Raw genomic sequence first — 12408 nt, 5'->3', positions numbered from 1 at the left:
CCCTGCGTTTTTGCCAATACTGAAAATCTTAAGCTACTCAGGACGACCAAGGCAGCGACATTAAACGTGACCAAATGAATATTTTGCGAGAAGGAGAATCTCTGCTCATGGGCAGTACATTTACATGAAAAAAATTTCAATTTCGAATGGCCATAGTAATGTTTTTACCTGTTTCTTACATTGAAAAACACCAAAAACGGTTTTCGTCTTTCTGAATTTGAACATTGTTTTTCATAGTACCACTTTTTAAATCTGGTTCAATAGCCGAAATCGACAATTATAGGCCTATTTCAATACTTCCTTCAATGTCAAAGATCCTGGAGAAAGTGGTATTTAAGCAGCTGATGGCTCATTTTGAACAGAATGGTCTACTTTCTCATTTTCAGTACGGCTTCCGTCGCATGCGCTCTACTGAACTGGCCGTTACTCATCTAACCGATGTTATCAGAAGAGAAGGTGAGAATGGTAACCTGACAGGCTGTGTTTTCATTGATCTATCAAAGGCGTTTGACACCATCAGTCACTCTGGCCTCCTGAGCAAGCTTTCAACTTACGGAGTTCGTGGAACAGAACTCGCATGGTTCACTGATTACCTTTTCTGCAGATCACAAGTTGTCCAATATAAAGGCGTGCTATCAGAACCTCAACCCATTCTCACAGGTGTTCCTCAGGGAAGTATCCTGGGTCCTATCTTATTCATTATCTTTTTCAACGATGTACATAAACCGCTTCAACACTCGAAGATTATCACTTATGCCGACGATTCAGTCATCTATACCTCTTCTAAAGATATTGATACTATACAGAGAAGCCTTAGCGAGGATATGAATAACCTGTGCGAGTGGTTTAAAGACAACGAACTGATCATTAACCTAAAAAAGGACAAGACGGAGTCTATGTTATTTGGAACAGCTAAAAGAATCAACCTTCAAGACAAGGAACTTAAACTTTCTGTTAATGGGACACTCATCAATAACACCTCTACCTATAAGTACTTAGGTGTTCACCTTGACTCATCACTAAACCTTGCATCACATTTTGACCGAATCTATAAAAAAGCTGCAACCAGAATTAATCTCTTGCGATCAATTCGTCCTTTGATCGACCAAAAGTGTGCAGAATCGATCTATAACACTATGATCGCACCTATTTTTACCTATTGCGGAACACTTGGTCTTAGCTTTCCGGATTACCGAAAGGAAATGATAAAGAACATCGAACGACGAGGCTTTAAAGTTATTGGCAATAGTTCTTTTAATCCCCTATCCGTGAACAATTTGATCAAGCGTAAAAGCTGTTTGTTTGTTTTCGACTGTCTCCTGAATAATGTTTGCACCCCCTTTAAGAAATACTTCGAAAGACTGGTTCATTCTAAGGCCACTAGGAATAACGGTATATCAGTGAAATTACCTTAAGTACGTTTAGAATTTGGTAAAAAAAGCTTCTATTACCAAGGAGCAAAGACTTTCAACAACCTGCCTGCTGAACTAAGGTCGTTAGATTCGAGACTGAAATTTAAGAACAAATTGCGAGATTATTTTAGTTAAAAATTCGATCTAAACGTGGTTATAGGTATCCTTTTTTAGAGCATTTTATTTTATTGTATGCTTTTCTAGACCTTAAGATCAATGATTATATCTTGTTAAGTTTTATTTTATTTATTTATTTATTATTTTGACAGGACCCCAAGGACAACAGTGTTACACACTGATGGGTTTTCAATCCTGTATAAAAACTCGTTATTATTATTTATTATTATTATTATTATTATTATTATTAATGTCGCTGCCTTGGTCGTTCTGAGTACCTTAACATTTTCAGTATTGGTAAAAACACAGGGTATATAAAAATTGCAAATTGTAAGACACAGGTAAAAATATTAATATGGCCATTCGAAATTGAAATTTTTTTCATGTAAATGTACAGTCCATGATTAGAGATTCTTCTTCTCGCAAAATGCTCGTTTGGTCACGTTTAATGTCGCTGCCTTAGCCGTCGTGAGTAGCTGAAGATTTTCTGTATCGGTAAAAACGCAGAGTATATACAAATTGCACACTAAATTAAACGTCAATTCCAGGCGGGAAAATCTGTTTTCTTCGATATATTAGTCTTATGGGTTTGATTTATGGGGAAGATGGAGATTGATCGATTTTTGGGTGCCTTACAGACTCAGTTATTTTCCTTTTTACAAATCGAACTTAATCTATAATTCTTGGAATCCGTTGTTCCCTCTTTGGTTATTTTTTTTCCACCTCTTAAGTTGTCCCTTCTTTCTCACAATGGTTTTTGTTTTCACGTATCTTAGTTTTGCAGAAAAAGTTTTATTGCAGTTTCTTACTTTTGGTTTCATTAGTCACACGACTGGAATATCAAACACGACACTTCTTTTTAAAAAGGTAAGAGGTATAAAAGTAATTTAAGAAAAAAATCTGCTCCAGCTTTACAAACCTGAAATGTTTTGGATATTCAATGGACATTCGAAATAATCTTAGAAAAAATCATATTAATCTGCAAGATAAATGACTTAACTCAACATCATGCAATCAGAATGCTAAACAAAACATACTTCCTTCTTCAAGGGTAAGCAGCAAAAATAAAGGAAAAAAGCTTACATTTCGTTCCGGTTTAAAATATGTCTACACTGCCTCAAATGAGGCACGACAGAGATTAAATTCATGAACAGAGTACTAAAGTAAAAGAAGGAGCCACAATGTTTTACAATGCACTTTCTCAGCGAAACTGGAAAGTCATGTTGATATATGTCTCAATCTTTATGGTGATTTTTCCAACCGCTCGCACTTTTCGCTTTGTTCTCACACAAGTACCTTGCATCTATCTTTGTTTCTTGCTATCGGTCTCATCAATCAACTCAACCAACTAGGAATCTGAACAATGTATGCTTATTTTTCTAAAGATTATCATTTTCCTGCTTAAGAAATTGAAATATTTCGAATACAAGAGTTGGATGATTAAAAAATATAACAGTTACAATTTTAAATAGTTTTAATATACAGGTGTAATTTGATCCAATTTTCTATTCAATTGCTAGAAATCAGAAGGACTTAGCTACATTAACCCTTTCAATTAAAGGATCCTACAGCTTCTATGGAAATTTCGCTGAGACGAACTGCTGACGCTCGAAACGTCAGCTTTGAAACTCTTTACGATGGCCAATTTACGTTATTAACTCGGTTGATTGTACCAAATTAACGTGTTCCTCACTTCTGTAAGTTCAAGATTTCAAAAATCATGGGCTAAAATGTTTTGGATTGAAACTTGCTAATTTTGGTGACAGAGATATTAACCTCCGGCTGATCTGTCTGTTTACTCATGCCATTTGAATACTGCATGGTATTTTGTAAGGAGAAGCTGCATGTTCATCGCGAAGTGATGATGTAAAACTCTTATAGCTCTTATAGAGCCCTTGAGCAACCTGAAACACAAATGCATTCCATTACAGGCTTATTTTCAGTGATTTCCTCTGACTACACGTGTGATTAGTACTTTCTTATCTAGCTGTTTTCATTTAATCTCTTTCATCTTCCTTCCAGGAAGAAAGGTGAAAGAGATTAAACGGACATGTCAAGAGCCGCTGGGTGAAAAGCAGAAATGCGTTGTGTATAGGATTCCTTGCAATTCAGCATGCACTGATTTTAGTTCGATAATAATGACTATAAAGACTATAATGACTGTTTATTAAGACTCATTGCAGCAATATACAGAGTAGCTGAATTACAGAGCTATTTACAAAACATATAATACTAAAAAGTAATCCAATAAATCTAATAAATACTAGAAAGTATAATTGTACAAGCCACTATGTATACTCGTGCGTGGCAAACTCATGCGTGCGCTCCGTCCTACAAGTAGGACGCGTAGAGCGATATTTGCAGTCCGTGTTAATCTTCTCCAAGTTTGGCCATTGATGATTCTGTTTGGTTTATTCTAACCTCGTTACTGTCCGCTTCCTCTATAAAGCAGTTTCCATCTTCTTTAAGAATATTCTCTTACTCATAAAAAAAAAACACTCTTAATTTTGTGACCGCGCAAGTAACGCAACTTTGTGGCTGTCTACTTTAACAATTTGTTGGCATACAAATGATGAATTCCCCTCTGAGCCGTTGTAAAACCGCTGTATATAAGCTGAAGGTTTCAAAAAGAACATCACACACCTTAACCAGATTAAAGGTCGAATGTGTATCCAGATCATGTAGTTGTTGGCAGGGAGCGCTACATTTCGGCGCCTCATTGGTGGGCTGAGACTCCCCATTTGTAATGTATCCTAATTAAACACATGCTGCTGATTCTAATTATAGAGTTGGTTGTTTCAATTTACAAAGCGAGAAAGTGTTCAAAGTTAGAGTCGTGGTAAGTACGATATTTTACGATTTAATGTACTGATGCGTTAATGCGGGATAACAACTGATTTACGATAAATGCGTCAACGCCTTTAAATGATTTTCCAGAAGGAAAGTTGTCAAGGCCAGAGGACTTATTTCTCTTAAGGCTCTTTAATTCATTAAAGACAACCTTATCCGAGACTGATCTAAACTCAAAGTTCTCTAGCGGCTGCTGAGTGTCTATTGTAAGGGGCCTTTTCCAGACAAAATTACAAAGAGGGAAGATCTTTCTTTTTAGAGATCCCGCAACATCAGTGAAGAATTTGCAGAACGAATTTGCAATAACCTCTTTGTCGGTTTCTACTGCTCCATTAACGAGAAAAGCTGCTCCTGGTTCCTTTGTAGACTTTGTAGGGTATAGTTTTTTAATAGCTGACCAAAATTTGTTAGGTGAACCCACAGTCTCCTCTAAGAGTTCACGGTGATACCTGCTTTTGCAATTTTTTACAATACCGTTAACTTTGTTTCGTTGGCGCTTGTACGAAGACCAGTCAATTTCACGATTTGTCTTTCTCGCTTTTCTCAAAAGCTGATCTTTGGTATTCATTTCTTGCTTTACCTTCTGTGTAAGCCATGGGCAGAGTTTCCCTTTGATCCTCTTCTTTATAGCTGGCGCATGCTTATCAATACATTTTTTCAGAATGGCTTTCAAAAAAGACCATGCTTCATTAACACAGGAGGATTTAAAGACAGGTGTGAGACTATTGGACCGTAAATCATTGCAAAAGGATATAGGATCATAATTAGCATATTTTCGACAGGTGATGGTTCTTGGCTGGAATTTATGGTTATGCAGCTTCCGGACACAACCAATCATATCATGGTCACTTAAGCCGGCGGGAATGGTTTTAACACTATCAACATTCTGAGGGCGATTTGTGTAAATTACATCTAGCAGTGTTTTTGAATCTTGCGTTACCCTCGTGGGATCCTTGATTAGCCGTTTAAGGCCAAAAGACAATAGCATTGCCTTCAGTTCTTTGTTGTCTGAGCTTACCAAATAATTGCAGTTGATATCGCCTGTCAAAATGCATTCTTTGTTTTCAGATGATACAGCAGAAAGCATCGACTCCAGTTTATTTTCAAAATCTGCACAAAGATGCTTTGAAGAACTCGGGGGGCGATAAATAAAACCAATAAGGATACCCTTAGATTTTGGAAATAGAATTTCTATCCAGATACATTCGATCCCATCGCGTTCCAGGTCTAGTCTTCTATGAAAGGGGACAGAAGAGGAGATATAAACTCCCACACCTCCACCTTTGCCTGTTTTCCTCGGTCTATTAATGAACGTATAGCCATCCAGTTGAACTTGAGCCTCTTCACTGTCCGATAGATGAGTCTCACTGAGGGATATGATGTCTATATGCTTGGAATCATCGATCATTTGGCATAGACTATCCTTATTCGCCACGAGGCCTCTGATATTTTGATGAATAATTTTAAGCCCATTTTTCGTTGACAAATCCCGAAGATCAGACAGGATGTCATGTGAACTAGAGGAGCCAACAGGACCAGGTTGAAGTTCAACATCATTTGCGAGACGAATAAGTAGTAAGGAAAGAGAGGAATTAATCGTAAAACGGCATCCAAGGAGTAGAAGTCTTGAATTCGGCAGCTGGAGATTCTTTGCATGTTGCGAGCTCGGTGACCGATGGTTAAAATGTTGAATTTTCACTGTCGTCAGACCGTGAGAAATGAAGAGAAGAGTATCACCAGATATATCGAGGTCAGGATTAGTCTTGGGAAGGAGTGCACCAGAGAAACAAACGTAGAAATAAAGCAGAATGATCCAGTATCTAAGAGCTCTAAAAACGTGACCGTCCGCCATATTGTCGTTCCGAGTTTTAATCATACATTTTTCAGAGTTTTCGACACAGCTGGGCAGTTTACTGGCCGTGAATTTCATCAGTCTTCTACGCGGTTCTCGTACATCCAAAAAATTTAAACGTGTTTCGCTGCCAGGCAGCAGATTTAGCATTTCTTTTAGTTTAACTTGAGGAATATTGCTTGGTCGTTTTTGCCTTTTCTCATTTACGATTTTTTTGTTAAACACGAAGGCGCGCTATATTAAACGTGACCAAACGAGTATTTTTCGAGTAGAAGAAACTCTACTCATTTCCATGAAAAAATTTCAATTTCGAGCGGCCATATTAATATTTTTACCTGTGTCTTACAATTTGCAATTTGTATATACCCTGCGTTTTTACCAATACTGAAAATCTTAAGCTACTCAGGACGGTCAAGGCAGCGACATTAAACGTGACCAAACGAGTATTTTGCGAGAAGAAGAATCTCTACTCATTTCCATCAAAAAAATTTCAATTTCCAATGGCATCTTAATGTTTTTACCTGTTTCTTACATCGAAAAACACCAAAAACGGTTTTCGTCTTTCTGAATTTGAACATTGTTTTTCCAAAGATAACTGACCCGCGCGTAAAAAATGTTGCGTACATTTCATATTTGTAAACTTCTTAGTGCGTTTCAATAGTCACAGATTCAGAATGTCTACGGGATTCAATTTACACAAGCATTTTAAATGTTATCCAAATGCTAGATAGGTATGAGTAAAACAAATTTCACCCAACTGACGGAAGCACCATGTTTAATGTCCTCCTTATTTTTTTAAGCGAGAGATTATCCAATTGCGATTATACAAAATACATTACTGGGCGACATAGAAATAATCATTTAATCAAAACCACGTCCCTCTTTCGCAATTCATGATGTGTCAGTATGCTAATCAATTCAGTCATAATAGTCTTTCAGTAAGAACATACTATTTTTAAAGGCGTTGACGCATTTATCCTAAATCAGTTGTTATCTCGCATTAACGCATCAGTACATTACGTCATAAAATATCGTACTTACCACAACTATTTTTGAACACTTTCTTGCTTTGTAAAGTGAAACAACCAACTCTATAATTAGAATCAGCGGCATGTGTTTATTTAGGATACATTACAAATGGGGAATCTCAGCCCACCAATGAAGCACTGAATTTTATCATAATTCGGTTGTTATGACGTACCTTACGTCAGAGCAAATCCAGTATACTGAAAATACTAGCGGGTTAGTTCGTTGTGTTACTATAGAAAACAAAAGCCTTTCATAAGACTTGAACTAAGCCACAGCATACCCAGGTAGATCCTCACTTGAATTTAATCTACTATGACGTCATTACAAGCCACGGTACTTTATTTACCATTTTTGTTTTATTTATGACTATTGCACGATTTGTTTTTTTACTTTAATTAGCAGTCTCAGTCTACGCATACATAAAATAAAAATTTTATACTTAAAATTTGTATTTATAAAATATATCATCATCTAGAAAATTTATTTAAAACAATACATCCGTGGTGATAAAAAGATCTCTTGGCGATTTTCGTTCTGAAAGCAGTTAAATAAAGCAGATTGCTTTGTCTAGAGTTATGCTTGTGTAAATCTCTTTGTTAAAACCAAAAAACATATCTTGAAAATTTAGGGCATTACCCTAAAAAACATTTTTTTTTAAGCTAAAAAGTACATTCCTGGGGTCTTTTTTTCATGAAGCGCAGGTCGCTTAAGAATGTCTATTGCGAGGCAACTGCTAGTCGAACCAACAACAATTCTACCGGCTCTCCAAGTTCTGCATTTAATCTACAAATGGTCTAATTAAGTTGTAATAAAAAGGAATGGCACTCTGAGTCGTCAAATTACAGCGAAGACGGCATCACTTGCTCATGCGTTTGCGCGCCTGAGAAATTATTTGCTTTACGTGTTTGTCCCAACGAGGGCTTTCATCAAATACCAAGCTTTGATAAATAAACTCGTGAACTCTTTTTATTGGTTTTCCAATCAGAAGGCCTTGGGGCGGTCCCAAAAAACATGGCTTCAGTCTTTGTGACATAAATAAAAAGAATATTACTAGAAAGATAGTGTTAAATTTTATACAGTTCTTCGTTGAGGTTCTTTGAAAAAAAACAGATCGAAAGAGGCTTTGGAGGACGCCGAGAATCGATCTGTAATGTCAGCGTACATCAGAATACTCATAGGCGTACGGGCCGGGGGGGACGGGGAGGGGCTGCACCCCGCAAACTTTGGGCAACTCATTTTTTGGGCAGCACGAGAAATTTGGGCAAAGCTAGTTTTTAAAGAGGCTTGCATGTGTCTGTGTATTTTTTTTCGAAGAGATATTTTCTGTTTCAACCTGAAGTCGGCCGTCTCCCGGGTCCGGTCTTTGATCTTCCCCTTCGGGGGGATGAGTGTGGGCTCATTTTCCCGAACAGCGGCTGGTAATCGAGCTTACGTTGTAAAATGTAATTTGGATATATCAACAAAGTTGAAATGGTAAATTGGCCACCGTAACGATTACAAAAGGTGACGTTTCGAGCGTTAGCCCGAAAAGCCAGTTAATTCACACGAGACAGTGGTCGCCTGGCACATGATCACTTTCCGGATATTTTTGAAGGGGATCATATCTCGATATACATATTTGTAATTTTGTTGTTGTTGGGCACTGTGCTGCACTGCAGTAGTTAGTGTGGGGAGTTTCTAGTCGTGAATTTAATTAATTAGAGTCAATTTCGGCATAACTTTCTAGAATCATATTGTAATTATCCACTGGAGACTCTCAGAAGATCTGAGTCACGTGCTCGGCAACCACTGTCTCGTGTGAATTTAACTGGCTTTACCACGTCCGTTATGGCGTAAAGAGTGGAAGAGTGCTCCCCGCTCGGCAACTACGTCCACTGTTACGGAAATGTGCTTAAGGATACTGTGACACAGATTAAACCATTGCGAAAAGCTCTGGGAACTATCCAGGCTCTGTACAACTTTTTGGAAGCGAGTCCCAAACGACACGCCTTATTTAGTGACACAGACGTACAAGGTGAGGATCTGAAATTGACGCTGAAGTCCGGCATTAAGCGATGGTCATGCCGGTGGGAAGCCGCAAAGGCCGTACACGGGCAAATGGAACGGATTGTAACAGCCGTGCTCACACTGTCTTCAGACAAAGATCCAAAAACGTACTCTGAGAGCAGAGCCTTATTGAACGCCATTTGCGACTTGGAGTTTGTCTTTGGACTGTGTGCACGGAAAGTAATCCTAAGCAACACTTGTAGTCTGTGCCGATATCTTCAGGGGAGGACGGTCAACGTCATCTCCGCTCGTAGAAATGCGGAGTTAACCATTCGCACTTTACGCCAGTGTCGGAGTGAAGAAAGTTTCAAAAGTGTATGGCAGTTAGCCTCAGCAATGCGTCTGCAAATGAAGAACTGGCTGACCAATTCTCAGTTTTAATTACGAGAAACCAGCGTACCCAGAGAAACACCGTCCTGCCGCCTTCAAGCCCTTGTAGGTGAACACGCGTAAAGACATACGCAGACATCGGAATCGCACCATCGCATAAACACTTACTATGCGTCCATCGACAAGGTGCTGTCCTAGCTTGAGCTCAGGTTTAGCGGAAATGACCAGGAAATGCTCTGGGATTTGGGAAATATTTGTCAGAGTGAAACACCAGATAAAGAAAGCTTCTCCCGAGTTGCTAAATTTTACAAAATCGACGGGGACATTCTGGAAGCCGAGCAGAAAATGTACGCGAGTTTTCGTCGTTTACGTGGCTTAGGCTACATGACTGTTTCAGAAATGTTGCAGACAATGCACGAGAATGATCTATTTGATATGTTCTCCGAGTTTTCCAGTGTGGTACATATCCTTGCAGTGATACCTTCCACATCATGTTCTGCTGAAAGATCATTCAGTGGGTTGCGCGCGCAGATTGAAAACTTACCTCCGCAGCACCATGGGGCAACAACGTGTTAGTAACATCGCACTTATTAACACTGAAAGGGAACTGATGCCAACTCTGTAGCCGAGAAAGACATGGTCTTATCATTGATATATTTGGCCGTCGGAATGGCAGAGACAGCCATTTCTTTTAACGTGTTTCATATGTACGCCTATGTTAGTGTATCATATGACAAGTGTTTTGTAAAAATTTGGGCAACTTGCGAGAGTTTTTTGGGCAAATGGTTCACCGCCCCCCTTGGCAAAAAATTGCCCGTACGCCTATGAGAATACTACATTCAGATATCGCTTCGGTTAGATCTTTGGCATCAAGAGAGGATAGTCCTCGCTTGAAATCACATATTCTGCAGGTAATCCTCAAAGTTAGAATTGCCAAGACCAATTCGTCCTCTCTTGCCGAAGAAAGGGAAACGGTCACATGTGTCACGATGTTTTATTTGTTTTACATGAAATGTTGTTAGCTGGCCGAGATATAAGTGTGTAGCTCGGATGAAAGCGTGTTCAGTTTTTATTCTATTAAAGTTATCTTCACGTATCGAGTATTTGTTCCTCGCTGTCTTCGTTGAGTTCACCCGGCATTTCCGACAACGTTACAACATGAAAGTGGCGTAGAGGGGTTCTGGGGTGAAATATCTGAATTCACATATACAAACCCAGCTCTTGCACTCAAAAGAGGTGGCTAGCCTTGTGGCGTGAATGGATTTATTCATAAAGACTGATCTTTTGAAAAAAAGAAGAATTATTTTAATTTCCAAGCTTTGTTTTACACAGGTAAGCGTTTGTATTATTTCGTAACTCAGAGTAGTGTTAAATTTCTAATTAAAAGCACAGCATCCATATGCGTTGTTTTCTCAGGCACAATGTCAGGCTAAGAGAGCAGTTATGAAAAAAAATTCAATTTTCATTTTCTATCTTAAAACTTTCATTTCTTGTGACAAGTAATTTTCTCAAAGGCAGGTGATTTTCAGTTGATTCGTTTTTGCATGTTCATGTCCATAAATATTGAAATGTAGCATTTTTCTCCCGAGTGTAGTTTAACGACGAGAAGTTACCAAGCTAGGTTACATGATCGAATTAAATAGATTAACAGCCCTCTCTATCAGGTTAGCTGCTGAAAAAACTGAGCTCCTTCAAAAGACGACTCAAATGTAACAAATGATGTTCTCCAGTGATATGAAAGTTTAACGCATGGAACTGAATCCCAATTTAAAGGTGTCACTGAGGGGGTAGGGGAGCTTTGACGGTTGGCTATAAATTTTTCCGATTTTGACCGTTAAATTTTAAGGCCTTTGACGTTAAACAGTTAATCCATAGAGCCTTTGACAGTTCAAAATTTATCAGGAAGATATGCCCCCTATGAGTTTAAACCTATTTTGAGTATTTTCGTAAGGTATATGAGTCGGAGGTTATTTCCAGACGTATTTAGTCTTTCTCCGACCGAGTGAAGAAAAGCTATGACCCCCATCAATAAATAATTACTGCTTTAAAACAATACGAAAGATCACGATATTACAGGCGCAAACAATGTCAATAGATACGTATGATGCCCGATCCTCGCAGTAGAGAGCGCTATTTATGCAATAGGATCGGGCATCATACGTATCTAATACCGCAGTTCAAAATATATGAACTTCATATATACATTGTACCAAATGTCAATAAAATTTGGCAAACCTAGCATTCCTAGTACTGGACATAGTATGTTCAAAGCACAAATGAAACTATGGCCGCAAAAAATGTACCAAAAGTCAACGCAATCACTTTGAATTCTCATTGGCTAATGAAAATTTAAACTTTGTTCTGACTGGTCGCTTGGATCACTTTGCTATTGGTTCTTCGAAACTCAGTTGAAAACTGCTCTTATGACTTAAAGGTAACGTTATTAAATTTAGTCCAAATGTTGAAGAGTTTATTGCATCCAGAGCCAAAGATTATTACATTTCGGACCTAATTAAATTCAGGGTCAGATGTAACATGTAGCTTTTTAGGAAAATCGCTTTTCGAACCCAAATTCGTTCATTTCACTTATTTTACTCACAGTGCTTGATGTTGAAGAGTTTACTGCGCCAAGGCCAAAAATTATTACATTTCGAACTTAATTGAATTCAGGGTCAGTTGTAACATGTAGCTTTATAGCACAGACGCCTTTCGAACCCAAATTCGTAATAACTCGTACAAACAACCTACACTGAATCCACTTGTTTTACTTAC

General features: G+C 38.3%; 1 protein-coding gene across 1 annotated transcript; it reads right to left on the bottom strand.

The window, feature by feature from the left end:
- Nucleotides 1–4389: 4389 nt before the first annotated feature.
- LOC148719879 (uncharacterized) lies at nt 4390–6231 on the bottom strand. Its single transcript, XM_088739178.1, has one exon. The coding sequence runs from the start codon at nt 6229–6231 to the stop codon at nt 4390–4392; it is 1842 nt and encodes a 613-aa protein (XP_088595304.1).
- Nucleotides 6232–12408: the final 6177 nt, after the last annotated feature.

Source organism: Stylophora pistillata, chromosome 11 (assembly GCF_964205215.1).
Source record: "Stylophora pistillata chromosome 11, jaStyPist1.2, whole genome shotgun sequence".
NCBI classification, from domain to species: domain Eukaryota; kingdom Metazoa; phylum Cnidaria; class Anthozoa; order Scleractinia; family Pocilloporidae; genus Stylophora; species Stylophora pistillata.
Note: the sequence above shows the minus strand (reverse complement) of the source record. Positions and strands in the feature narration are given on the sequence as shown.

What these genes read in the sequence shown, in the direction of transcription:
- LOC148719879 (XM_088739178.1), bottom strand. Translation starts at nt 6,231, where the DNA reads ATGGCGGACGGTCACGTTTTTAGAGCTCTTAGATACTGGATCATTCTG.